Source organism: Carcharodon carcharias, chromosome 22, assembly GCF_017639515.1.
Source record: "Carcharodon carcharias isolate sCarCar2 chromosome 22, sCarCar2.pri, whole genome shotgun sequence".
Lineage (NCBI taxonomy): Eukaryota > Metazoa > Chordata > Chondrichthyes > Lamniformes > Lamnidae > Carcharodon > Carcharodon carcharias.
In genome coordinates, this window is record NC_054488.1 from 66,262,889 (window position 1) to 66,288,928 (window position 26,040).

The 26,040-nt window shown below is 57.4% G+C and overlaps 1 protein-coding gene across 1 annotated transcript in view; it reads right to left on the reverse strand.

Moving 5' to 3' along the window:
- Window positions 1–1,454: 1,454 nt before the first annotated feature.
- Window positions 1,455–26,040, reverse strand: part of dgke (diacylglycerol kinase, epsilon) — a 72,167-nt gene continuing 47,581 nt past the window's right edge. The window contains exons 8-9 of the mRNA XM_041217401.1: window positions 3,717–3,828; window positions 1,455–2,318 (exon numbers count right to left, since the gene is read on the reverse strand). Coding sequence (XP_041073335.1) covers window positions 2,115–2,318; window positions 3,717–3,828 — 316 coding nt within the window. The 3' untranslated portion in view covers window positions 1,455–2,114. The remainder of the gene's footprint in view (window positions 2,319–3,716; window positions 3,829–26,040) is intronic.

Genomic DNA, 26,040 nt, shown 5'->3' on the forward strand with positions numbered 1-26,040 from the left:
ACTCCCAGGACAGGTACAGCACGGGGTTAGATACAGAGTAAAGCTCCCTCTACACCGTCCCCATCAAACACTCCCAGGACAGGTACAGCACGGGGTTAGATACAGAGTAAATCTCCCTCTACACTGTCCCCATCAAACACTCCCAGGACAGGTACAGCACGGGGTTAGATACAGAGTAAATCTCCCTCTACACTGTCCTCATCAAACACTCCCAGGACAGGGACAGCACGGGGTTAGATACAGAGTAAAGCTCCCTCTACACTGTCCCCATCAAACACTCCCAGGACAGGTACAGCACGGGGTTAGATACAGAGTAAAGCTCCCTCTACGCTGTCCCCATCAAACACTCCCAGGACAGGTACAGCACGGGGTTAGATACAGAGTAAAGATCCCTCTACACTGTCCCCATCAAACACTCCCAGGACAGGTACAGCACGGGGTTAGATACAGAGTAAATCTCCCTCTACACTGTCCCCATCAAACACTCCCAGGACAGGTACAGCACGGGGTTAGATACAGAGTAAATCTCCCTCTACACTGTCCCCATCAAACACTCCCAGGACAGGTACAGCACGGGGTTAGATACAGAGTAAATCTCCCTCTACACTGTCCCCATCAAACACTCCCAGGACAGGTACAGCACGGGGTTAGATACAGAGTAAAGCTCCCTCTACACTGTCCCCATCAAACACTCCCAGGACAGGTACAGCACGGGGTTAGATACAGAGTAAAGCTCCCTCTACACTGTCCCCATCAAACACTCCCAGGACAGGTACAGCACGGGGTTAGATACAGAGTAAATCTCCCTCTACACTGTCCCCATCAAACACTCCCAGGACAGGTACAGCACGGGGTTAGATACAGAGTAAAGCTCCCTCTACACTGTCCCCATCAAACACTCCCAGGACAGGTACAGCACGGGGTTAGATACAGAGTAAAGCTCCCTCTACACCGTCCCCATCAAACACTCCCAGGACAGGTACAGCACGGGGTTAGATACAGAGTAAATCTCCCTCTACACTGTCCCCATCAAACACTCCCAGGACAGGTACAGCACGGGGTTAGATACAGAGTAAATCTCCCTCTACACTGTCCCCATCAAACACTCCCAGGACAGGTACAGCACGGGGTTAGATACAGAGTAAATCTCCCTCTACACTGTCCCCATCAAACACTCCCAGGACAGGGACAGCACGGGGTTAGATACAGAGTAAAGCTCCCTCTACACTGTCCCCATCAAACACTCCCAGGACAGGTACAGCACGGGGTTAGATACAGAGTAAAGCTCCGCCTACACTGTCCCCATCAAACACTCCCAGGACAGGTACAACACGGGGTTAGATACAGAGTAAAGCTCACTCTCCACTGCCCGAACAAGTTGTCATAGCCCCAATCTAAGCTGATTTCTCTCTCCTTCTCCAGAGAGTGTTTCTCCATTTCCTATGCTCTTTGTACTGCCAGTGTGTGGTTAGTGAGGTAATTGGGGACACTGGGAGGGTGCTGGTTATATCTGCCAGTGTGTGGTTAGTGAGGTAATTGGGGACACTGGGAGGGTGCTGGTTATATCTGCCAGTGTGTGGTTAATGAGGTTATTGGGGACACTGGGAGGGTGCTGGTTATATCTGCAGCAGATGCTGCTCAAGAATTGGGCTGAGATTGATTATGGACTGTTGGAGCAGCAAATGGTGATTTCCCCCTATCAGTATGGACCAGCCCAGGTTCTCAATAATGACCCATGTATGAGCCAGTCTGTCCCGGATTCTCAGCCTGTTTGTTCCTCTTCTCAGTCATTTGAAAAGGTGAAAGGGAGTATGGCATCTGTCACAGAGAAATGCACTGGGGGGTAAGGGAATGTGCTGAATCGAACCATTGAGCAATTACAGAAAGAGCTGAGCAGATGACTGCAGCAGTGCATCCAATCGGAGTCTTTAATGTCGCTCCATTATGTCACGGGGAGCGGGTTCCTCCCCAGGATTGAAGTGCCTGATAGTTCCCAGCTGTACTCTCTTCATGACAATCAGCCATCAAGCCAAGACGAGCACGTCACTCTGGTGAAGTGAATCTTCCTCAGTTGTGAGAGAGGCCCCTCCAGCAAAGCAGCATGCATGGCATCCTCAGATCCCAATATCCGGATCGTTAATTTTCCTCTCGGTCCTGCTCTGGCTCTCAGCCACTCTCGGGACATCATCCTCCAGTTGCTCGCTTGGTGGTGAAATCATCAGTGCGTGGGTTTTGTGAGTGATCACAATTGTACAGGGCCCCTGAACCCAGGGCTCACCATCCACCTGCATGGGCATGGCTGAGTTCTTCAGGATCAGCTGGGGGAAAGAGGGTGAACAGTGATGACCCTTCAGGCAAACAACATGCCAGCACCATTACCCCCCAAAACACTGCCCCACCCCATTACCCCCCAAAACACTGCCCCACCCCATTACCCCCCAAAACACTGCCCCACCCCATTACCCCCCAAAACACTGCCCCACCCCATTACCCCCCAAAACACTGCCCCACCCCATTACCCCCAAAAACACTGCCCCACCCCATTACCCCCCAAAACACTGCCCCACCCCATTACCCCCCAAAACACTGCCCCACCCCATTACCCCCCAAAACACTGCCCCACCCCATTACCCCCCAAAACACTGCCCCACCCCATTACCCCCCAAAACACTGCCCCACCCCATTACCCCCCAAAACATTGCCCCACCCCATTACCCCCCAAAACACTGCCCCACCCCATTACCCCCCCCAAAACACTGCCCCACCCCATTACCCCCGAAAACAGCCCCACCCCATTACCCCCAAAACACTGCCCCACCCCATTACCCCCCAAAACACTGCCCCACCCCATTACCCCCTCAAAACACAGCCCCCACCCCATTACCCCCCAAAACACTGCCCCACCCCATTACCCCCCAAAACACTGCCCCACCCCATTACCCCCCGAAAACAGCCCCACCCCATTACCCCCAAAACACTGCCCCACCCCATTACCCCCCAAAACACTGCCCCACCCCATTACCCCCTCAAAACACTGCCCCACCCCATTACCCCCCAAAACACTGCCCCACCCCATTACCCCCCCAAAACACTGCCCCACCCCATTACCCCCCAAAAACAGCCCCACCCCATTACCCCCCAAAACACTGCCCCACCCCATTACCCTCAAAACACTGCCCCACCCCATTACCCCCCAAAAACTGCCCCACCCCATTAGCCCCAATAAACTGCCCCACCCCATTAGCCCCAATAAACTGCCCCACCCCATTAGCCCCAATAAACTGCCCCACCCCATTAGCCCCAATAAATTGTCCCACCCCATTAGCCCCAATAAATTGTCCCACCCCATTACCCCCAATAAACTGCCCCACCCTATTACCCCCAAAACTGCCCCACCCCATTACCCCCATAAACTGCCTCACACAATTACCCCCCAAAAACTGCCCCACCCCATTACCGCCAATAAACTGCCCCACCCCATTACCCCCAAAAAACTGCCCCACCCCATTACCCCCAATAAACTTCCCCACCCCATTACCCCCCCAAAAAACTGCCCCACCGCATACCCCCCAAAAAAAACTGCCTTACTCTGTAACCCCCCAGAGACACACCAGGAACACCCCCTCCCCACCACAAGCCACTTCCAGTAAGGAGTCAGTTATCAGGAGAAGGAACTCTGGGTGATGTTTTTTCCCATCTGAGGGTTGTGGACTTACTCTGACTGTGTGTGCTTGGCCCAGACGCACTGGGTTGGCCAGTTTCACATGGATTTGTGCACAATGGAATGAGCCATAAACACCAACCACTTCCAACAGGCCATCATTGTGACTGCAAGGGAAATAGATTCAGTTTAAAGGGCAGAGAATAAACTGACCTGAATACATTGAAGCAGCCAAAAATACAGGGTACCACTAAATAAAAGAGGATATCCTCCTAACATTGACATTTCAGAGTTCAAGGAAAGTATTTGTGAACTGTCGCCATAGACTTGTGTCAACTTTTTGATTTTGAAATCCCAGTAGCAGCCATTCTAATTCTAATGGAAATCTGTCACCCTGGGGGGGGGCACTGACACTGTCTCCTGCAGCTAGAAAACTCCCAACTGTGAACCAACTAAAAACCTGCTTCCCAAAAGTACCCTAAGTTGTTGCTGTTTAATTATAAATAGTTTGATCAAAATGAGCGTTAAAAGGAGAGAATGCAGGCCTGTTCCAATGAAAGGTCAGTGAATCAGTGTTTCTCACCACAGGCACTGCCTCACCTGCTGAGCACTTCCAGCATTTGCTGTATTTTGCTTTTGTAATGATGATGGAGGCTGATGAATGGCTGGTCCAATTAAACCCTCCCTTGGCCTAAACCGGTGCTTGCTCGGATTCTGAATACAAAGGACTGGAATATAATAGACATAAAAACCCCTGGCGGTCCCAGTGATTCTTCTGTCCAGTCCGTCCTTTATTAAGTCTGGGGGTATTCCTCATTCTGGAATATTCCATGCTATCCTGACCTTGCTGCTGTGTTGTTGCTTTAAAAGTGTCAGCAGTCAGTCTCCTCATAACCTGTTTTGACTGGTGAGTGTGGAAATCAAGGATGAGGTCACATCTGAGACAGTCTCTTGACGTGTGTCCTCGTCTGTCACTATGTGACCACTGAAAGTCATCAGTAACCCTTGTGCAATCAGCATTTCCCATCATAGGCTCACTCTCGTGGCACTTTAGAAAATAAATCGTTTCTGTTCTAACACTGTCCAAGATCACACTGAGCTAGCCAATCAACAGCAATGTTGAAGATTAGATTGGAGAGGTGGATAAAGGAAAAGGGTTGAAGAGTCAGCAAACAAGGCAAGTAAACGAGATTTCAACTACTTGCTTACACAAAGCTTAAAGGGCAACATGGTCTGGGCAGAACAAGGTATCTGTTTCCCTGCTGTAACCTTTGTACCCTAAAAAGGCATGGGGGGGAATGGACGAAAGAGAGAGGGAGAGAACAAGCGAAAGAGAGAGAGGGAGAGAACAAGTGAAAGAGGTAAAGTAAGAGCGAGAGCAAAAGGGAGAGGGTGGGTGGGAGAGAGGGAGAAAAAGATAGAGAGAAAAAGAGTAAGAGTGAGAGAGAAAAAAAGGTATAGAGAAGCAAAGAGAGAAATAGAAAGAAAGAGAGTCATTCTTCCAAATCCTAATTCCCTGTTCTGGTTCAAACATGGGCAAAAGAGCTTAACACGCGAGGTGAGGTGAGAGTGACTGCCCTTGACATCAAGGCAGCATTTGACCGAGTGTGGTATCAAGGAGCCCCAGCAAAACTGGAGTCAATGGGAATCAGGGGGAAAACTCTCCGCTGGTTGGAGTCATACCCTAGCACAAAGGAAGATGGTTGTGGTTGTTGGATGTCAATCATCTCATCTCCAGGACATCACTGCAGGAGTTCCTCAGGGTAGTGTCCACGGCCCAACCAACTTCAGCTGCTCCATCAATGACCTTCCTCCCATCATAAGGTCAGAAGTGGGGATGTTCACCATTTGTGACTCCTCAGATACTGAAGCAGTCCATGTCCAAATGCAGCAAGACCTGGACAATATTCAGGCTTGGGCTGAGAAGTGGTAAATAACATTTACGCCACACAAGTGCCAGGCAATGACCATCTCCAACAAGAGAGAATCTAACCATCGCCCCTTGATGTTCAATGGCATTACCATCACTGAATCCCCCACTAACAACATCCTGGGGGTTACCACTGACCAAAAACTGAACTGGACTAGCCATGTAGCACGATGAGTAACTCACCTGCTGACTCCCCAAAGCCTGTCCACCATCTACAAGGCACAAGTCAGGAGTGTGATGGAATACTCCCCACTTGCCTGGATGAGTGCAGCTCCCACAACATTCAACAAGCTTGACACCATCCAGGACAAAGCAGCCCCGCTTGATTGGCACCCCATCCACAAACATTCACTCCCTCCACCACCGACGCACAGTAGCAGCAGTGTGTGTACCATCTACAAGATGCAATGCAGGAATTCACCAAGGCTCCTTAGACAGCACCTTCCAAACCCATGACCACTACCATCTAGAAGGACAAGGGAAGCAGACACATGGGAACACCACCACCTGGAAGTTCCCCTCTAAGTCACTCACCATCCTGACTTGGAAATATATCGGCCGTTCCTTCACTGTCGTTGGGTCAAAATCCTGGAACTCTCTCCCTAACAGCACTGTGGGTGTACCTACACCACATGGACTGCAGCGGTTCAAGTAGGCAGCTCACCACAACCTTCTCAAGGGTAACGAGGGATGGGCAGTAAATGCTGGCCCAGCCAGCGAAGCCCACATCCCGTGAATGAACAATAATAAAAAGAGGCAAAGCCTCGCTACACCGAGCTTCTGAATTGCCTGGACTGCAGATACCACTACAGCCCATACACTTCCTCATCACTATCTGGTGAGGTCCCAGTGGAGTCCAAGGCCGGATGTACACGAATCCGCATTACTGGATGTGCTTAGGGCCAAACTGAACTGTATGGGTGGGTGGGTTTTGAATGAGTTGAAATCTCATCCTTAGTGTCACAATGTGATTGTTGTCCCACTATTTTAACTTTCACAAAACTTCTTCAATGTCACTTCTGAAATTTTCAATTGACGCCTTCCAGTCTCAACCACCTTTTAATGATTTCCCCTCTCCTTTGTGTGAGGGAGTGCTTCCTGAGATCACCCCTGAATGGCCTGACTTGAATTTGAAGGTTCTACCCCCTTGTTCTGGACTACCCAACTCACCATCCAAAACCCACAGCAATTAGTTTCTCTCTATCAACTTTATCAAATCCTTTGATCATCTTAAACACCTCAATTAGATTACCCCTTAATCTTCTTTAATCTGGCAGACAAGTGCAGTCTAGGTAATGTTGTTAGAGTTTAGTCCCTTTGGCCCCAGTATCATTATGATGAATCTGTGCTGCACCCTCTCCAAGGCCAAAATAAGGAATATGAAGATCAAGTGAGAAAGTGCAGTCCACATCAAGGAAACGTACAGAATGGCAGAGCAGGCTCAAAGGGCCGAATGGCCTACTCCTGCTTCTACTTATGTTGGTATCCCTCCTGAGGTGTGTGTCCAGGCCTGAACACAGTTCTCCCCAATACAGCTGCTCCAGGGAGAGCCAGGACCCCATTTTCAATTCTTTCCTTTCCTGCTCCCAGTCCCTTGTCCAATTTGGCAGTAGGTTTATGAAATTGGCTGAAAATCAGCGCCTCACCTGAACCCTGTTGTGAGATCCACATTTTACATCGGCATCAGAAGATTGGGAACTACAACTCCCAGCAAGTTTCCACACCTCCACAGACCGGGAGCGGGCTGCGCATATGCAGCAACGTGTTTGATCAGGGCACCTGCACAGACCGGGAGTGGGAGGCTTATCCACTACACAGCGTTTGATCGAGGTGCTTGCTCCAGGAGGGAGCTGCACCTACACAGCACAGCACAGGGAACCTGCGTGAAGTGGAGAAAAAAAGATAGCGTAAAAACCCCAGTCATGTGACCCGAGATCAGAAAGAGTCCAAGTAGGGGCAGGGAAATGTCCCAGTTAAGAGGAGGGAGGAGCAGAGAAAGTGGCTCCAGGCAGAAAATGGGCTGCAGTTGGCAGGCTAAGCGGTGAGGGCTCAGGAGAAGCCCTGGCAATCGAAGGAGGCAGCAGAAAGTTGGTGATTTCATGCTGCAGGCCACTGGGCCTTTGAAGCGGGTGTATTCCACTTGGGGTGTCCGAAGAGATGACGTTGTGCTTGTGAGTTGGTGCTGAGTACAGATTTGGAAATCCACAGGAACGGAGTGATGGGAGACGAGATTGAAACCCTGCGAGGTGGGCAGTCACTTGGGTTGCCTGAGCTGGAGCGACTTTTGGAGAGAATTCCAAAGTGAGATCTTCAAAGGTAAAAACTGGAATCTCCCATGAAAGAGACAGAGTTTGAGAGATTGGTTGACTCACAGTGTTACTTACATCTGGGTGGGTTGTTGAGAAATCCATGGAAATTTTCTTGGTCGTGTGTCATTTATTGTGTAATGTGGTGTGTTCGGCCAGTTTGCCTGTGAATTCGCATGTACCTCATATTAACCCTGAATGTTAGAGTATAAGATATATATAGTGAATTGTTTTATATTTCTGAACTTGCGAAGTAAAGATTATTTTTATTTGTTCAAAACCTGTGGAATCTTACGGCTTTGTTCACTGAGCGAGTGTCTGGAATCTCAAACACTGTCCACTTAAAACAAAACATTGACGGTCCCTAAATGGATCTTAACAAAAACTTGGGGATCGTCATTCTCCCACCCATCCCAGGGCCAGTCACTCAACCCCACCCCCTTCCTGGGCTGGTCACTCAGCCCCTCTCCCTTCAGGGGCCGGTCACTCAACTCCACCCCCTTTGGGGGCCGGTCACTCAGCCCCTCCCACTTTGGGGGCTGGTCACTCAGCCCCTCCCCTGCCCAGGGCCAGAAATTAGGAACCACCAGGGAGTAAATACATTAGCAGAATTGATAGGGTTAAGAGAGCCCAGGTAAGGGGTAACGTTAGCTGCTGGATCAGCTTTAACTATCCCATAATGCTGCTGGGTTTTTCCCAGTGAAGAAATTCATTGTCGAGTTATCATTAAACCAACACTTTGCAACTGAATTAAAGACCTGTGATTAATGTGACCCAGACTCTGACCTCAAAACCCCAGGAACATGGAAGGGCATCGTGCTATCCAGAGGTACCCTCTGCAGAACTCCAATGATATTGTCAACCAGATTTCAGCTCAATGAATTCTCACAATTTATTTCAACTGACTCTGCTGCTAACCCACTCCCCCAGCTCCCACATCACATGACAAATTCTCCTTTTTACTGTAGAATACCAGTTCACAATGATTCTCTCTTCATATTCCCTTCATGCTGTCTTTATTGCTCTTCTAACCAGGCTGTTTATTTTCTCTCACTCATATTTATATCATTCTTATTGCTGCACCTGTGATTTTAATTTATTTTTAACCCCTTCATTTACCCAAACATTACTGAAATTGAAGTTTTTTTTTTAAAAAGTGGATATTCTGCACCTTTAAAAATCACATTGATAGGTCCTCTTTCCATTTCCTCCTATTTATTCAATCTTTAACTTTTGAAAAGTCTATTTCCAATCCGTGTAGGTTGTTGCACAAGCATTTTGCTGCTTTTAATTAGATCTTGAACCTCATCATATTATGGCCACTATTCCTGACATCCTTAACCACATTTAATTCCTCTACTTGATCCATTGTGCTGCAATAAAACTTCTCAAGGTATTTACCTCTCCCCTTGTGGTCGACTGACATGCTGATTAATTCCAGAGTCCTGTCCACAGTTTACACAATCCAATCCCCTTCAGCTGTTTATTCTTTGCCAGTCCCACTCAATGACTGAGGGGAATTAGTCTCCAAGTAGCATCATTTTGTTACTGCGACTCAGTGCCCTGCTCGATCCAAATCTCTCTCCCATTTCAATGCTGCACCATTTGTAGCAGAGCTTTTCTTAGAGATATTAAACATACAAATTTAATGCCCAAATTTGGTCTTTGCATCCAGTTGTTTGCCCAATGCCCAATCCTGAACAGCCAGCAACTTGATCAAACAAGACAGAATCCGTCACCTTTAACCGCAACCCTGACTCCGTTCCCTCAACATTGATTCACCCCAAATTCCAGGAACTGAGTCAGGGTGACTTTCTCCCTCTCGCCTGAAGGCGCTGACTCTCTCTCCCCCTCCCCTGAAGGTGCTGACTCTCTCTCTCCCCCTCCCCTGAAGGTGCTGACTCTCTCTCTCTCCCCCTCCCCTGAAGGTGCTGACTCTCTCTCTCTCTCCATCTCTCTCTCTCCCCCTCCCCTGAAGGTGCTGACTCTCTCTCCCCCTCCCCTGAAGGTGCTGACTCTCTCTCTCTCCCTCCCCTGAAGGTGCTGACTCTCTCTCTCTCCCCCTCCCCTGAAGGTGCTGACTCTCTCTCTCTCCCCCTCCCCTGAAGGTGCTGACTCTCTCTCTCTCCCCCTCCCCTGAAGGTGCTGACTCTCTCTCTCCCCCTCCCCTGAAGGTGCTGACTCTCTCTCTCCCCCCTCCCCTGAAGGTGCTGACTCTCTCTCTCCCCCTCCCCTGAAGGTGCTGACTCTCTCTCTCCCCCTCCCCTGAAGGTGCTGACTCTCTCTCTCCCCCTCCCCTGAAGGTGCTGACTCTCTCTCTCCCCCTCCCCTGAAGGTGCTGACTCTCTCTCTCTCCCCCTCCCCTGAAGGTGCTGACTCTCTCTCCCCCTCCCCTGAAGGTGCTGACTCTCTCTCCCCCTCCCCTGAAGGTGCTGACTCTCTCTCCCCCTCCCCTGAAGGTGCTGACTCTCTCTCTCCCCCTCCCCTGAAGGTGCTGACTCTCTCTCCCCCTCCCCTGAAGGTGCTGACTCTCTCTCTCCCCTCCCCTGAAGGTGCTGACTCTCTCTCCCCCTCCCCTGAAGGTGCTGACTCTCTCTCTCCCCCTCCCCTGAAGGTGCTGACTCTCTCTCTCTCCCCCTCCCCTGAAGGTGCTGACTCTCTCTCTCTCCCCCTCCCCTGAAGGTGCTGACTCTCTCTCTCCCTCCCCCTCCCCTGAAGGTGCTAACTCTCTCTTTCTCTCACACTCCCGTGAAGGTGCTGACTCTCTCTCCCCCTCCCCTGAAGGTGCTGACTCTCTCTCTCTCCCCTCCCCTGAAGGTGCTGACTCTCTCTCTCCCCCTCCCCTGAAGGTGCTGACTCTCTCTCTCCCTCCCCTGAAGGTGCTGACTCTCTCTCTCCCCCTCCCCTGAAGGTGCTGACTCTCTCTCCCCCTCCCCTGAAGGTGCTGACTCTCTCTCCCCCTCCCCTGAAGGTGCTGACTCTCTCTCTCCCCTCCCCTGAAGGTGCTGACTCTCTCTCCCCCTCCCCTGAAGGTGCTGACTCTCTCTCCCCCTCCCCTGAAGGTGCTGACTCTCTCTCTCTCCCCCTCCCCTGAAGGTGCTGACTCTCTCTCCCCCTCCCCTGAAGGTGCTGACTCTCTCTCCCCCTCCCCTGAAGGTGCTGACTCTCTCTCTCTCCCCCTCCCCTGAAGGTGCTGACTCTCTCTCTCTCCCCCTCCCCTGAAGGTGCTGACTCTCTCTCTCTCTCCCCTGAAGGTGCTGACTCTCTCTCCCCCTCCCCTGAAGGTGCTGACTCTCTCTCTCTCCCCCTCCCCTGAAGGTGCTGACTCTCTCTCTCTCTCTCCCCTGAAGGTGCTGACTCTCTCTCCCCCTCCCCTGAAGGTGCTGACTCTCTCTCTCTCTCTCCCTCCCCTGAAGGTGCTGACTCTCTCTCTCCCCCTCCCCTGAAGGTGCTGACTCTCTCTCTCCCCCTCCCCTGAAGGTGCTGACTCTCTCTCTCTCCCCCTCCCCTGAAGGTGCTGACTCTCTCTCTCTCCCCCTCCCCTGAAGGTGCTGACTCTCTCTCTCTCCCCCTCCCCTGAAGGTGCTGACTCTCTCTCTCTCTCTCCCTCCCCTGAAGGTGCTGACTCTCTCTCCCTCTCCCCTGAAGGTGCTGACTCTCTCTCCCCCTCCCCTGAAGGTGCTGACTCTCTCTCCCCCTCCTCTGAAGGTGCTGACTCTCTCTCTCTCCCCCTCCCCTGAAGGTGCTGACTCTCTCTCTCTCACTCTCCCCCTCCCCTGAAGGTGCTGACTCTCTCTCCCCCTCCTCTGAAGGTGCTGACTCTCTCTCCCCCTCCCCTGAAGGTGCTGACTCTCTCTCCCCCTCCCCTGAAGGTGCTGACTCTCTCTCCCCCTCCCCTGAAGGTGCTGACTCTCTATCCCCCTCCCCTGAAGGTGCTGACTCTCTCTCCCCCTCCCCTGAAGGTGCTGACTCTCTATCCCCCTCCCCTGAAGGTGCTGACTCTCTCTCTCTCCCCCTCCCCTGAAGGTGCTGACTCTCTCTCCCCCTCCCCTGAAGGTGCTGACTCTCTCGCTCTCCCCCCCCGAAGGTGCTGACTCTCTCTCCCCCTCCCCTGAAGGTGCTAACTCTCTCTCCCCCTCCCCTGAAGGTGCTGACTCTCTCTCTCTCCCCCTCCCCTGAAGGTGCTGACTCTCTCCCCCTCCCTCCCCTGAAGGTGCTGAATCTCTCTCCCCCTCCCCTGAAGGTGCTGACTCTCTCTCCCCCTCCCCTGAAGGTGCTGACTCTCTCTCCCCCTCCCCTGAAGGTGCTGACTCTCTCTCTCCCTCCCCTGAAGGTGCTGACTCTCTCTCCCCCTCCCCTGAAGGTGCTGACTCTCTCTCTCTCCCCCTCCCCTGAAGGTGCTGACTCTCTCTCCCCCTCCCCCTCCCCTGAAGGTGCTGAGTCTCTCTCTCTCCCCCTCCCCTGAAGGTGCTGACTCTCTCTCCCCCTCCCCTGAAGGTGCTGACTCTCTCTCTCTCCCCCTCCCCTGAAGGTGCTGACTCTCTCTCTCTCCCCCTCCCCTGAAGGTGCTGACTCTCTCCCCCTCCCTCCCCTGAAGGTGCTGAATCTCTCTCCCCCTCCCCTGAAGGTGCTGACTCTCTCTCTCTCCCCCTCCCCTGAAGGTGCTGACTCTCTCCCCCTCCCTCCCCTGAAGGTGCTGAATCTCTCTCCCCCTCCCCTGAAGGTGCTGACTCTCTCTCCCCCCTCCCCTGAAGGTGCTGACTCTCTCTCCCCCTCCCCTGAAGGTGCTGACTCTCTCTCTCCCTCCCCTGAAGGTGCTGACTCTCTCTCCCCCTCCCCTGAAGGTGCTGACTCTCTCTCTCTCCCCCTCCCCTGAAGGTGCTGACTCTCTCTCCCTCCCCTGAAGGTGCTGACTCTCTCTCTCACCCCCTCCCCTGAAGGTGCTGACTCTCTCTCCCCCTCCCCTGAAGGTGCTGACTCTCTCTCTCTCCCCCTCCCCTGAAGGTGCTGACTCTCTCTCCCCCTCCCCTGAAGGTGCTGACTCTCTCTCTCTCCCCCTCCCCTGAAGGTGCTGACTCTCTCTCCCCCTCCCCTGAAGGTGCTGACTCTCTCTCTCCCCCTCCCCTGAAGGTGCTGACTCTCTCTCTCTCCCCCTCCCCTGAAGGTGCTGACTCTCTCTCCCCCTCCCCTGAAGGTGCTGACTCTCTCTCTCTCCCCCTCCCCTGAAGGTGCTGACTCTCTCTCCCCCTCCCCTGAAGGTGCTGACTCTCTCTCCCCCTCCCCTGAAGGTGCTGACTCTCTCTCTCTCCCCCTCCCCTGAAGGTGCTGACTCTCTCTCCCCCCTCCCCTGAAGGTGCTGACTCTCTCTCCCCCTCCCCTGAAGGTGCTGACTCTCTCTCCCCCTCCCCTGAAGGTGCTGACTCTCTCTCTCTCCCCCTCCCCTGAAGGTGCTGACTCTCTCTCCCCCTCCCCTGAAGGTGCTGACTCTCTCTCTCTCCCCCTCCCCTGAAGGCGCTGACTCTCTCTCTCTCCCCCTCCCCTGAAGGTGCTGACTCTCTCTCCCCCTCCCCTGAAGGTGCTGACTCTCTCTCTCTCCCCCTCCCCTGAAGGTGCTGACTCTCTCTCTCCCCCTCCCCTGAAGGTGCTGACTCTCTCTCTCTCCCCCTCCCCTGAAGGTGCTGACTCTCTCTCTCTCCCCTGAAGGTGCTGACTCTCTCTCCCCCCTCCCCTGAAGGTGCTGACTCTCTCTCTCCCCCTCCCCTGAAGGTGCTGACTCTCCCTCCCCCTCCCCTGAAGGTGCTGACTCTCTCTCCCCCTCCCCTGAAGGTGCTGACTCTCTCTCTCTCCCCCTCCCCTGAAGGTGCTGACTCTCTCTCTCTCCCCCTCCCCTGAAGGCGCTGACTCTCTCTCCCCCTCCCCTGAAGGTGCTGACTCTCTCTCTCTCCCCCTCCCCTGAAGGTGCTGACTCTCTCTCCCCCTCCCCTGAAGGTGCTGACTCTCTCTCTCTCCCCCTCCCCTGAAGGTGCTGACTCTCTCTCTCTCCCCCTCCCCTGAAGGTGCTGACTCTCTCTCCCCCTCCCCTGAAGGTGCTGACTCTCTCTCTCTGCCCCTCCCCTGAAGGTGCTGACTCTCTCACTCTCTCCCCCTCCCCTCAAGGTGCTGACTCTCTCTCCCCCTCCCCTGAAGGTGCTGACTCTCTCTCCCCCTCCTCTGAAGGTGCTGACTCTCTCTTTCGCTCCCCCTCCTCTGAAGGTGCTGACTCTCTCTCCCCCTCCCCTGAAGGTGCTGACTCTCTCTCCCCCTCCCCTGAAGGTGCTGACTCTCTCTCTCTCCCCCTCCCCTGAAGGTGCTGACTCTCTCTCCTCCTCCCCTGAAGGTGCTGACTCTCTCTCTCTCCCCCTCCCCTGAAGGTGCTGACTCTCTCTCCCCCTCCCCTGAAGGTGCTGACTCTCTCTCCCCCTCCCCTGAAGGTGCTGACTCTCTCTCTCTATCTCTCCCCCTCCCCTGAAGGTGCTGACTCTCTCTCTCTCCCCCCTCCCCTGAAGGTGCTGACTCTCTCTCTCGCCCTCTGCTGAAGGTGCTGACTCTCTCTCCCTCTCCCCCTCCCCTGAAGGTGCTGACTCTCTCTCTCTCCCCCTCCCCTGAAGGTGCTGACTCTCTCTCTCCCCCTCCCCTGAAGGTGCTGACTCTCTCTCCCCCTCCCCTGAAGGTGCTGACTCTCTCTCCCCCTCCCCTGAAGGTGCTGACTCTCTCTCCCCCTCCCCTGAAGGTGCTGACTCTCTCCCCCTCCCCTGAAGGTGCTGACTCTCTCTCCCCCCTCCCCTGAAGGTGCTGACTCTCTCTCCCCCTCCCCTGAAGGTGCTGACTCTCTCTCCCCCTCCCCTGAAGGTGCTGACTCTCTCTCCCCCTGAAGGTGCTGACTCTCTCTCCCCCTCCCCTGAAGGTGCTGACTCTCTCTCCCCCTCCCCTGAAGGTGCTGACTCTCTCTCCCCCTCCCCTGAAGGTGCTGACTCTCTCTCCCCCTCCCCTGAAGGTGCTGACTCTCTCTCTCCCTCCCCTGAAGGTGCTGACTCTCTCTCCCCCTCCCCTGAAGGTGCTGACTCTCTCTCCCCCTCCCCTGAAGGTGCTGACTCTCTCTCTCTCCCCCTCCCCTGAAGGTGCTGACTCTCTCTCTCTCCCCCTCCCCTGAAGGTGCTGACTCTCTCTCTCTCCCCCTCCCCTGAAGGTGCTGACTCTCTCTCCCCCTCCCCTGAAGGTGCTGACTGTCTCTCCCCCTCCCCTGAAGGTGCTGACTCTCTCTCTCTCTCCCCTGAAGGTGCTGACTCTCTCTCTCTCTCCCTCTCCTGAAGGTGCTGACTCTCTCTCTCTCTCCCTCTCCTGAAGGTGCTGACTCTCTCTCTCTCTCCCTCCCCTGAAGGTGCTGACTCTCTCTCTCCCCCTCCCCTGAAGGTGCTGACTCTCTCTCTCTCCCCCTCCCCTGAAGGTGCTGACTCTCTCTCCCCCTCCCCTGAAGGTGCTGACTCTCTCTCCCCCTCCCCTGAAGGTGCTGACTCTCTCTCCGCCTCCCCTGAAGGTGCTGACTCTCTCTCTCTCCCCTGAAGGTGCTGACTCTCTCTCCCCCTCCCCTGAAGGTGCTGACTCTCTCTCTCTCCCCCTCCCCTGAAGGTGCTGACTCTCTCTCCCCCTCCCCTGAAGGTGCTGACTCTCTCTCCCCCTCCCCTGAAGGTGCTGACTCTCTCTCTCTCTCCCTCCCCTGAAGGTGCTGACTCTCTCTCCCCCTCCCCTGAAGGTGCTGACTCTCTCCCCCTCCCCCTCCCCTGAAGGTGCTGACTCTCTCTCTCTCCCCCTCCCCTGAAGGTGCTGACTCTCTCTCTCTCCCCTGAAGGTGCTGACTCTCTCTCTCCCCCTCCCCTGAAGGTGCTGACTCTCTCTCTCTCCCCCTGAAGGTGCTGACTCTCTCTCTCCCCCTCCCCTGAAGGTGCTGACTCTCTCTCCCCCTCCCCTGAAGGTGCTGACTCTCTCTCTCCCTCCCCTGAAGGTGCTGACTCTCTCTCTCTCCCCCTCCCCTGAAGGTGCTGACTCTCTCTCCCCCTCCCCTGAAGGTGCTGACTCTCTCTCTCTCCCCCTCCCCTGAAGGTGCTGACTCTCTCTCTCTCCCCCTCCCCTGAAGGTGCTGACTCTCTCTCCCCCTCCCCTGAAGGTGCTGACTCTCTCTCCACCTCCCCTGAAGGTGCTGACTCTCTCTCCCCCTCCCCTGAAGGTGCTGACTCTCTCTCTCTCCCCCTCCCCTGAAGGTGCTGACTCTCTCTCCCCCTCCCCTGAAGGTGCTGACTCTCTCTCTCCCTCCCCTGAAGGTGCTGACTCTCTCTCCACCTCCCCTGAAGGTGCTGACTCTCTCTCCCCCTCCCCTGAAGGTGCTGACTCTCTCTCTCTCCCCCTCCCCTGAAGGTGCTGACTCTCTCTCCCCCTCCCCTGAAGGTGCTGACTCTCTCTCTCCCTCCCCTGAAGGTGCTGACTCTCTCTCCCCCTCCCCTGAAGGTGCTGACTCTCTCTCCCCCTCCCCTGAAGGTGCTGACTCTCTCTCTCTCCCCCTCCCCTGAAGGTGCTGACTCTCTCTCCCCCCCTCCCCTGAAGGTGCTGACTCTCTCCCCCTCCCCTGAAGGTGCTGACTCTCTCTATCTCCCCTGAAGGTGCTGACTCTCTCTCCCCCTCCCCTGAAGGTGCTGACTCTCTCTCTCTCCCCCTCCCCTGAAGGTGCTGACACTCTCTCTCTCCCCCTCCCCTGAAGGTGCTGACTCTCTCTCCCCCTCCCCTGAAGGTGCAGACACTCTCTCCCCCTCCTCTGAAGGTGCAGACTCTCTCTCCCCCTCCTCTGAAGGTGCTGACTCTCTCTCCCCCTCCCCTGAAGGTGCTGACTCTCTCTCTCTCCCCCTCCCCTGAAGGTGCTGACTCTCTCTCTCTCCCCCTCCCCTGAAGGTGCTGACTCTCTCTCCCCCTCCCCTGAAGGTGCTGACTCTCTCTCCCCCTCCCCTGAAGGTGCTGACTCTCTCTCCCCCTCCCCTGAAGGTGCTGACTCTCTCTCCCCCTCCCCTGAAGGTGCTGACACTCTCTCTCTCCCCCTCCCCTGAAGGTGCTGACTCTCTCTCTCTCCCCCTCCCCTGAAGGTGCTGACTCTCTCTCTCTCCCCCTCCCCTGAAGGTGCTGACTCTCTCTCTCTCCCCCTCCCCTGAAGGTGCTGACTCTCTCTCCCCCTCCCCTGAAGGTGCTGACTCTCTCTCCCCCTCCCCTGAAGGTGCTGGCGCTCTCTCTCTCCCCCTCCCCTGAAGGTGCTGACTCTTTCCCCCCCTCCCCCTCCCCTGAAGGTGCTGACTCTTTCCCCCCCTCCCCCTCCCCTGAAGGTGCTGACTCTCTCTCCCCCTCCCCTGAAGGTGCTGACTCTCTCTCCCCCTCCCCTGAACGTGCTGACTCTCTCTCCCCCTCCGCTGAAGGTGCTGACTCTCTCTCCCCCTCCCCTGAAGGTGCTGACTCTCTCTCCCCCTCCCCTGAAGGTGCTGACTCTCTCTCTCTCCCCCTCCCCTGAAGGTGCTGACTCTCTCCCCCTCCCCCTCCCCTGAAGGTGCTGACTCTCTCTCTCTCCCCCTCCCCTGAAGGTGCTGACTCTCTCTCTCTCCCCCTCCCCTGAAGGTGCTGACTCTCTCTCCCCCCTCCCCTGAAGGTGCTGACTCTCTCTCCCCCTCCCTGAAGGTGCTGACTCTCTCTCCCCCCTCCCCTGAAGGTGCTGACTCTCTCTCCCCCTCCCCTGAAGGTGCTGACTCTCTCTCCCCCTCCCCTGAAGGTGCTGACTCTCTCTCTCCCTCCCCTGAAGGTGCTGACTCTCTCTCCCCCTCCCCTGAAGGTGCTGACTCTCTCTCCCCCTCCCCTGAAGGTGCTGACTCTCTCTCCACCTCCCCTGAAGGTGCTGACTCTCTCTCCCCCTCCCCTGAAGGTGCTGACTCTCTAACCCTCCCCTGAAGGTGCTGACTCTCTCTCCCCCTCCCCTGAAGGTGCTGACTCTCTCTCCCCCTCCCCTGAAGGTGCTGACTCTCTCTCCCCCCTCCCCTGAAGGTGCTGACTCTCTCTCCCCCTCCCCTGAAGGTGCTGACTCTCTCTCCCCCTCCCCTGAAGGTGCTGACTCTCTCTCCCCTGAAGGTGCTGACTCTCTCTCCCCCTCCCCTGAAGGTGCTGACTCTCTCTCCCCCTCCCCTGAAGGTGCTGACTCTCTCCCCTGAAGGTGCTGACTCTCTCTCCCCCTCCCCTGAAGGTGCTGACTCTCTCTCCCCCTCCCCTGAAGGTGCTGACTCTCTCCCCTGAAGGTGCTGACTCTCTCTCCCCCTCCCCTGAAGGTGCTGACTCTCTCTCTCTCCCCCTCCCCTGAAGGTGCTGACTCTCTCTCTCCCCCTCCCCTGAAGGTGCTGACTCTCTCTCTCTCTCCCCCTCCCCTGAAGGTGCTGACTCTCTCTCCCCCTCCCCTGAAGGTGCTGACTCTCTCTCCCCCTCCCCTGAAGGTGCTGACTCTCTCTCCCCCTCCCCTGAAGGTGCTGACTCTCTCTCTCCCCCTCCCCCTCCCCTGAAGGTGCTGACTCTCTCTCTCTCCCCCTCCCCTGAAGGTGCTGACTCTCTCTCCCCCTCCCCTGAAGGTGCTGACTCTCTCTCTCTCCCCTGAAGGTGCTGACTCTCTCTCCACTGAAGGTGCTGACTCTCTCTCCCCCTCCCCTGAAGGTGCTGACTCTCTCTCCCCTGAAGGTGCTGACTCTCTCTCCCCCTCCCCTGAAGGTGCTGACTCTCTCCCCTGAAGGTTCTGACTCTCTCTCTCTCTCCCCCTCCCCTGAAGGTGCTGACTCTCTCTCCCCCTCCCCTGAAGGTGCTGACTCTCTCTCCCCCTCCCCTGAAGGTGCTGACTCTCTCCCCCCTCCCTCCCCTGAAGGTGCTGACTCTCTCTCCCCCTCCCCTGAAGGTGCTGACTCTCTCCCCCTCCCTCCCTGAAGGTGCTGACTCTCTCCCCCCTCCCTCCCCTGAAGGTGCTGACCTCTCTCTCTCTCCCCCCTCCCCTGAAGGTGCTGACTCTCTCTCCCCCTCCCCTGAAGGTGCTGACTCTCTCTCTACCCCTCCCCTGAAGGTGCTGACTCTCTCTCTCTCCCCCTCCCCTGAAGGTGCTGACTCTCTCTCCCCCCTCCCCTGAAGGTGCTGACTCTCTCTCACTCCCCTGAACGTGCTGACTCTCTCTCTCTCCCCCTCCCCTGAAGGTGCTGACTCTCTCTCCCCCTCCCCTGAAGGTGCTGACTCTCTCTCTCTCCCCCTCCACTGAAGGTGCTGACTCTCCCTCCCCTGAAGGTGCTGACTCTCCCTCCCCCTCCCCTGAAGTCTCCCCCACCCCAGAAGGTGCTGACTCTCTCTCCCCCTCCCCTGAAGGTGCTGACTCTCTCTCCCCCTCCCCTGAAGGTGCTGACTCTCTCCCCCTCCCTCCCCTGAAGGTGCTGACTCTCTCCCCCTCCCTCCCCTGAAGGTGCTGACTCTCCTCTCTCTCCCCCTCCCCTGAAGGTGCTGACTCTCTCTCCCCCTCCCCTGAAGGTGCCTGACTCTCTCTCTACCCCTCCCCTGAAGGTGCTGACTCTCTCTCTCTCCCCCTCCCCTGAAGGTGCTGACTCTCTCTCCCCCTCCCCTGAAGGTGCTGACTCTCTCTCCCTCCCCTGAACGTGCTGACTCTCTCTCTCTCCCCTTCCCCTGAAGGTGCTGACTCTCTCTCCCCCTCCCCTGAAGGTGCTGACTCTCTCTCTCTCCCCCTCCACTGAAGGTGCTGACTCTCCCTCCCCTGAAGGTGCTGACTCTCCCTCCCCCTCCCCTGAAGTCTCCCCCTCCCCTGAAGGTGCTGACTCTCTCCCTCCCCCTCCCCTGAAGTCTCCCCCTCCCCTGAAGGTGTTGACTCTCTCCCTCCCCCTCCCCTGAAGGTGCTGACTCTCTCTCCCTCCCCTGAAGGTGCTGACTCTCTCCCCCTCCCCTGAAGGTGCTGACTCTCTCTCCCCCTCCCCTGAAGGTGCTGACTCTCTCTCCCCCTCCCCTGAAGGTGCTGACTCTCTCTCTCTCCCCCTCCCCTGAAGCTGCTGACTCTCTCTCCCCCTCCCCTGAAGGTGCTGACTCTCTCTCCCCCTCCCCTGAAGGTGCTGACTCTCTCTCCCCCTCCCCTGAAGGTGCTGACTCTCTCTCCCCCCCTCCCCTGAAGGTGCTGACTCTCTCTCCCCCCTCCCCTGAAGGTGCTGACTCTCTCTCTCTCCCCCTCCCCTGAAGGTGCTGACTCTCTCCCCCTCCCTCTCCTGAAGGTGCTGACTCTCTCTCCCCCTCCCCTGAAGGTGCTGACTCTCTCTCTCTCCCCCTCCCCTGAAGGTGCTGACTCTCTCCCTCTCCCCCTCCCCTGAAGGTGCTGACTCTCTCCCCCTCCCTCCCCTGAAGGTGCTGACTCTCTCTCCCCCTCCCCTGAAGGTGCTGACTCTCTCTCCCCCTCCCCTGAAGGTGCTGACTCTCTCTCTCTCCCCTGAAGGTGCTGACTCTCTCTCCCCCTCCCCTGAAGGTGCTGACTCTCTCTCTCCCCCTCCCCTGAAGGTGCTGACTCTCTCTCTCTCTCCCCTGAAGGTGCTGAATCTCTCTCCCCCCCTCCCCTGAAGGTGCTGACTCTCTCTCTCTCCTCCCCAGAAGGTGCTGACTCTCTCTCCCCCTCCCCTGAAGGTGCTGACTCTCTCTCCCCCTCCCCTGAAGGTGCTGACTCTCTCTCCCCCTCCCCTGAAGGTGCTGACTCTCTCTCTCTCCCCCTCCCCTGAAGGTGCTGGACTCTCTCTCTCTCCCCCTCCCCTGAAGGTGCTGACTCTCTCTCTCTCCCCCTCCCCTGACGGTGCTGACTCTCTCTCCCCCTCCCCTGACGGTGCTGACTCTCTCTCTCCCCCTCCCCTGAAGGTGCTGACTCTCTCTCTCTCCCCCTCCCCTGAAGGTGCTGACTCTCTCTCCCCCTCCGCTGAAGGTGCTGACTCTCTCTCCCCCCTCCCCTGAAGGTGCTGACTCTCTCTATCTCCCCTGAAGGTGCTGACTCTCTCTCCCCCTCCCCTGAAGGTGCTGACTCTCTCTCTCTCCCCCTCCCCTGAAGGTGCTGACTCTCTCTCCCCCCTCCCCTGAAGGTGCTGACTCTCTCTCTCCCTCCCCTGAAGGTGCTGACTCTCTCTCCCCCTCCCCTGAAGGTGCTGACTCTCTCTCTCTCCCCCTCCCCTGAAGGTGCTGACTCTCTCCCCCTCCCCTGAAGGTGCTGACTCTCTCTCCCCCCCTCCCCTGAAGGTGCTGACTCTCTCTCCCCCCCTCCCCTGAAGGTGCTGACTCTCTCTCCCCCCTCCCCTGAAGGTGCTGACTCTCTCTATCTCCCCTGAAGGTGCTGACTCTCTCTCCCCCTCCCCTGAAGGTGCTGACTCTCTCTCTCTCCCCCTCCCCTGAAGGTGCTGACTCTCTCTCCCCCTCCCCTGAAGGTGCTGACTCTCTCTCCCCCTCCCCTGAAGGTGCTGACTCTCTCTCCCCCTCCCCTGAAGGTGCTGACTCTCTCTCCCCCTCCCCTGAAGGTGCTGACTCTCTCTCTCTCCCCCTCCCCTGAAGGTGCTGACTCTCTCTCCCCCTCCCCTGAAGGTGCTGACTCTCTCTCCCCCTCCCCCTCCCCTGAAGGTGCTGACTCTCTCTCTCTCCCCCTCCCCTGAAGGTGCTGACTCTCTCTCCCCCCTCCCCTGAAGGTGCTGACTCTCTCTCTCTCCCCCCTCCACTGAAGGTGCTGACTCTCCCTCCCCTGAAGGTGCTGACTCTCCCTCCCCCTCCCCTGAAGTCTCCCCTCCCCTGAAGGTGTTGACTCTCTCTCTCTCCCCCTCCCCTGAAGGTGCTGACTCTCTCTCTCTCCCCCTCCCCTGAAGCTGCTGACTCTCTCTCCCCCTCCCCTGAAGGTGCTGACTCTCTCTCCCCCTCCCCTGAAGGTGCTGACTCTCTCTCCCCCTCCCCTGAAGGTGCTGACTCTCTCTCCCCCTCCCCTGAAGGTGCTGACTCTCTCTCCCCCTCCCCTGAAGGTGCTGACTCTCTCTCCCTCCCTCCCCTGAAGGTGCTGACTCTCTCCCCCTCCCTCCCCTGAAGGTGCTGACTCTCTCTCCCCCCTCCCCTGAAGGTGCTGACTCTCTCTCTCTCCCCCTCCCCTGAAGGTGCTGACTCTCTCTCCCCCTCCCCTGAAGGTGCTGACTCTCTCTCCCTCCCCTGAAGGTGCTGACTCTCTCTCTCTCCCCCTCCCCTGAAGGTGCTGACTCTCTCTCCCCCTCCCCTGAAGGTGCTGACTCTCTCTCTCTCCCCCTCCACTGAAGGTGCTGACTCTCCCTCCCCTGAAGGTGCTGACTCTCCCTCCCCCTCCCCTGAAGTCTCCCCCTCCCCTGAAGGTGTTGACTCTCTCTCTCCCCTCCCCTGAAGGTGCTGACTCTCTCTCCCCCTCCCCTGAAGGTGCTGACTCTCTCTCTCTCCCCCTCCCCTGAAGCTGCTGACTCTCTCTCCCCCTCCCCTGAAGGTGCTGACTCTCTCTCCCCCTCCCCTGAAGGTGCTGACTCTCTCTCCCCCTCCCCTGAAGGTGCTGACTCTCTCTCCCCCTCCCCTGAAGGTGCTGACTCTCTCTCCCCCCTCCCCTGAAGGTGCTGACTCTCTCTCCCCCTCCCCTGAAGGTGCTGACTCTCTCTCCCCCCTCCCCTGAAGGTGCTGACTCTCTCTCTCCCCCTCCCCTGAAGGTGCTGACTCTCTCTCCCCCTCCCCTGAAGGTGCTGACTCTCTCTCCCCCTCCCCTGAAGGTGCTGACTCTCTCTCTCCCCCTCCCCTGAAGGTGCTGACTCTCTCTCCCCCTCCCCTGAAGGTGCTGACTCTCTCTCCCCCTCCCCTGAAGGTGCTGACTCTCTCTCCCTCCCCTGAAGGTGCTGACTCTCTCTCCCCCTCCCCTGAAGGTGCTGACTCTCTCTCCCTCCCCTGAAGGTGCTGACTCTCTCTCCCCCTCCCCTGAAGGTGCTGACTCTCTCTCCCTCCCCTGAAGGTGCTGACTCTCTCTCCCCCTCCCCTGAAGGTGCTGACTCTCTCTCCCCCTCCCCTGAAGGTGCTGACTCTCTCCCCTCCCTCCCCTGAAGGTGCTGACTCTCTCTCCCCCTCCCCTGAAGGTGCTGACTCTCTCTCCCCCTCCCCTGAAGGTGCTGACTCTCTCTCCCCCTCCCCTGAAGGTGCTGACTCTCTCTCCCCCTCCCCTGAAGGTGCTGACTCTCTCTCCCCCTCCCCTGGAGGTGCTGACTCTCTCTCCCCCTCCCCGGAAGGGGCTGACTCTCTCTCTCTCCCCCTCCCCTGAAGGTGCTGACTCTCTCTCCCCCTCCCCTGAAGGTGCTGACTCTCTCTCCCCCCTCCCCTGAAGGTGCTGACTCTCTCTCCCCCTCCCCTGAAGGCGCTGACTCTCTCTCCCCCTCCCCTGAAGGTGCTGACTCTCTCTCCCTCCCCTGAAGGTGCTGACTCTCTCTCTCTCCCCCTCCCCTGAAGGTGCTGACTCTCTCTCTCTCCCCCTCCCCTGAAGGTGCTGACTCTCTCTCCCCCTCCCCTGAAGGTGCTGACTCTCTCTCCCCCTCCCCTGAAGGTGCTGACTCTCTCTCTCTCCCCCTCCCCTGAAGGTGCTGACTCTCTCTCTCTCCCCTGAAGGTGCTGACTCTCTCTCCCCCTCCCCTGAAGGTGCTGACTCTCTCTCTCTCCCCTGAAGGTGCTGACTCTCTCTCCCCCTCCCCTGAAGGTGCTGACTCTCTCTCTCTCCCCTGAAGGTGCTGACTCTCTCTCTCTCCCCTGAAGGTGCTGACTCTCTCTCTCTCCCCTGAAGGTGCTGACTCTCTCTCTCTCCCCTGAAGGTGCTGACTCTCTCTCCCCCTCCCCTGAAGGTGCTGACTCTCTCTCCCTCCCCTGAAGGTGCTGACTCTCTCTCCCTCCCCTGAAGGTGCTGACTCTCTCTCTCTCCCCTGAAGGTGCTGACTCTCTCTCCCCCTCCCCTGAAGGTGCTGACTCTCTCTCTCTCCCCTGAAGGTGCTGACTCTCTCTCCCCCTCCCCTGAAGGTGCTGACTCTCTCTCTCTCCCCTGAAGGTGCTGACTCTCTCTCCCCCTCCCCTGAAGGTGCTGACTCTCTCTCCCTCCCCTGAAGGTGCTGACTCTCTCTCCCTCCCCTGAAGGTGCTGACTCTCTCTCCCCCTCCCCTGAAGGTGCTGACTCTCTCTCCCCCTCCCCTGAAGGTGCTGACTCTCTCTCCCCCTCCCCTGAAGGTGCTGACTCTCTCTCCCCCTCCCCTGAAGGTGCTGACTCTCTCTCCTCCTCCCCTGAAGGTGCTGACTCTCTCTCCCCTCCCCTGAAGGTGCTGACTCTCTCCCCCTCCCCTGAAGGTGCTGACTCTCTCTCTCTCCCCTCCCCTGAAGGTGCTGACTCTCTCTCCCCCTCCCCTGAAGGTGCTGACTCTCTCTCCCCCTCCCCTGAAGGTGCTGACTCTCTCTCTCTCTCCCCCTCCCCTGAAGGTGCTGACTCTCTCCCCCTCCCCTGAAGGTGCTGACTCTCTCTCTCCCCTCCCCTGAAGGTGCTGACTCTCTCTCCCCCTTCCCTGAAGGTGCTGACTCTCTCTCCCCCTCCCCTGAAGGTGCTGACTCTCTCTCTCTCCCCCTCCCCTGAAGGTGCTGACTCTCTCTCCCCCTCCCCTGAAGGTGCTGACTCTCTCTCCCCCTCCCCTGAAGGTGCTGACTCTCTCTCCCCCTCCCCCTCCCCTGAAGGTGCTGACTCTCTCTCCCCCTCCCCTGAAGGTGCTGACTCTCTCTCCCCCTCCCCTGAAGGTGCTGACTCTCTCTCTCTCCCCCTCCCTGAAGGTGCTGACTCTCTCTCTCCCCCTCCCCTGAAGGTGCTGACTCTCTCTCTCCCCCTCCCCTGAAGGTGCTGACTCTTTCCCCCCCTCCCCCTCCCCTGAAGGTGCTGACTCTTTCCCCCCCTCCCCCTCCCTGAAGGTGCTGACTCTCTCTCCCCCTCCCCTGAAGGTGCTGACTCTCTCTCCCCCTCCCCTGAACGTGCTGACTCTCTCTCCCCCTCCGCTGAAGGTGCTGACTCTCTCTCCCCCTCCCCTGAAGGTGCTGACTCTCTCTCCCCCTCCCCTGAAGGTGCTGACTCTCTCTCTCTCCCCCTCCCCTGAAGGTGCTGACTCGCTCTCCCCTCCCCCTCCCCTGAAGGTGCTGACTCTCTTTCTCTCCCCCTCCCCTGAAGGTGCTGACTCTCTCTCTCTCCCCCTCCCCTGAAGGTGCTGACTCTCTCTCTCTCCCCCTCCCCTGAAGGTGCTGACTCTCTCTCCCCCTCCCCTGAAGGTGCTGACTCTCTCTCCCCCTCCCCTGAAGGTGCTGACTCTCTCTCCCCCTCCCCTGAAGGTGCTGACTCTCTCTCCCCCTCCCCTGAAGGTGCTGACTCTCTCTCCCCCTCCCCTGAAGGTGCTGACTCTCTCTCTCCCCTCCCCTGAAGGTGCTGACTCTCTCTCCCCCTCCCCTGAAGGTGCTGACTCTCTCTCCCCCCTCCCCTGAAGGTGCTGACTCTCTCTCCACCTCCCCTGAAGGTGCTGACTCTCTCTCCCCCTCCCCTGAAGGTGCTGACTCTCTAACCCTCCCCTGAAGGTGCTGACTCTCTCTCCCCCTCCCCTGAAGGTGCTGACTCTCTCTCCCCCTCCCCTGAAGGTGCTGACTCTCTCTCCCCCTCCCCTGAAGGTGCTGACTCTCTCTCCCCCTCCCCTGAAGGTGCTGACTCTCTCTCCCCCTCCCCTGAAGGTGCTGACTCTCTCTCCCCTGAAGGTGCTGACTCTCTCTCCCCCTCCCCTGAAGGTGCTGACTCTCTCTCCCCCTCCCCTGAAGGTGCTGACTCTCTCTCCCCCTCCCCTGAAGGTGCTGACTCTCTCTCCCCCTCCCCTGAAGGTGCTGACTCTCTCTCCCCCTCCCCTGAAGGTGCTGACTCTCTCTCCCCCTCCCCTGAAGGTGCTGACTCTCTCTCCCCCTCCCCTGAAGGTGCTGACTCTCTCTCCCCCCTCCCC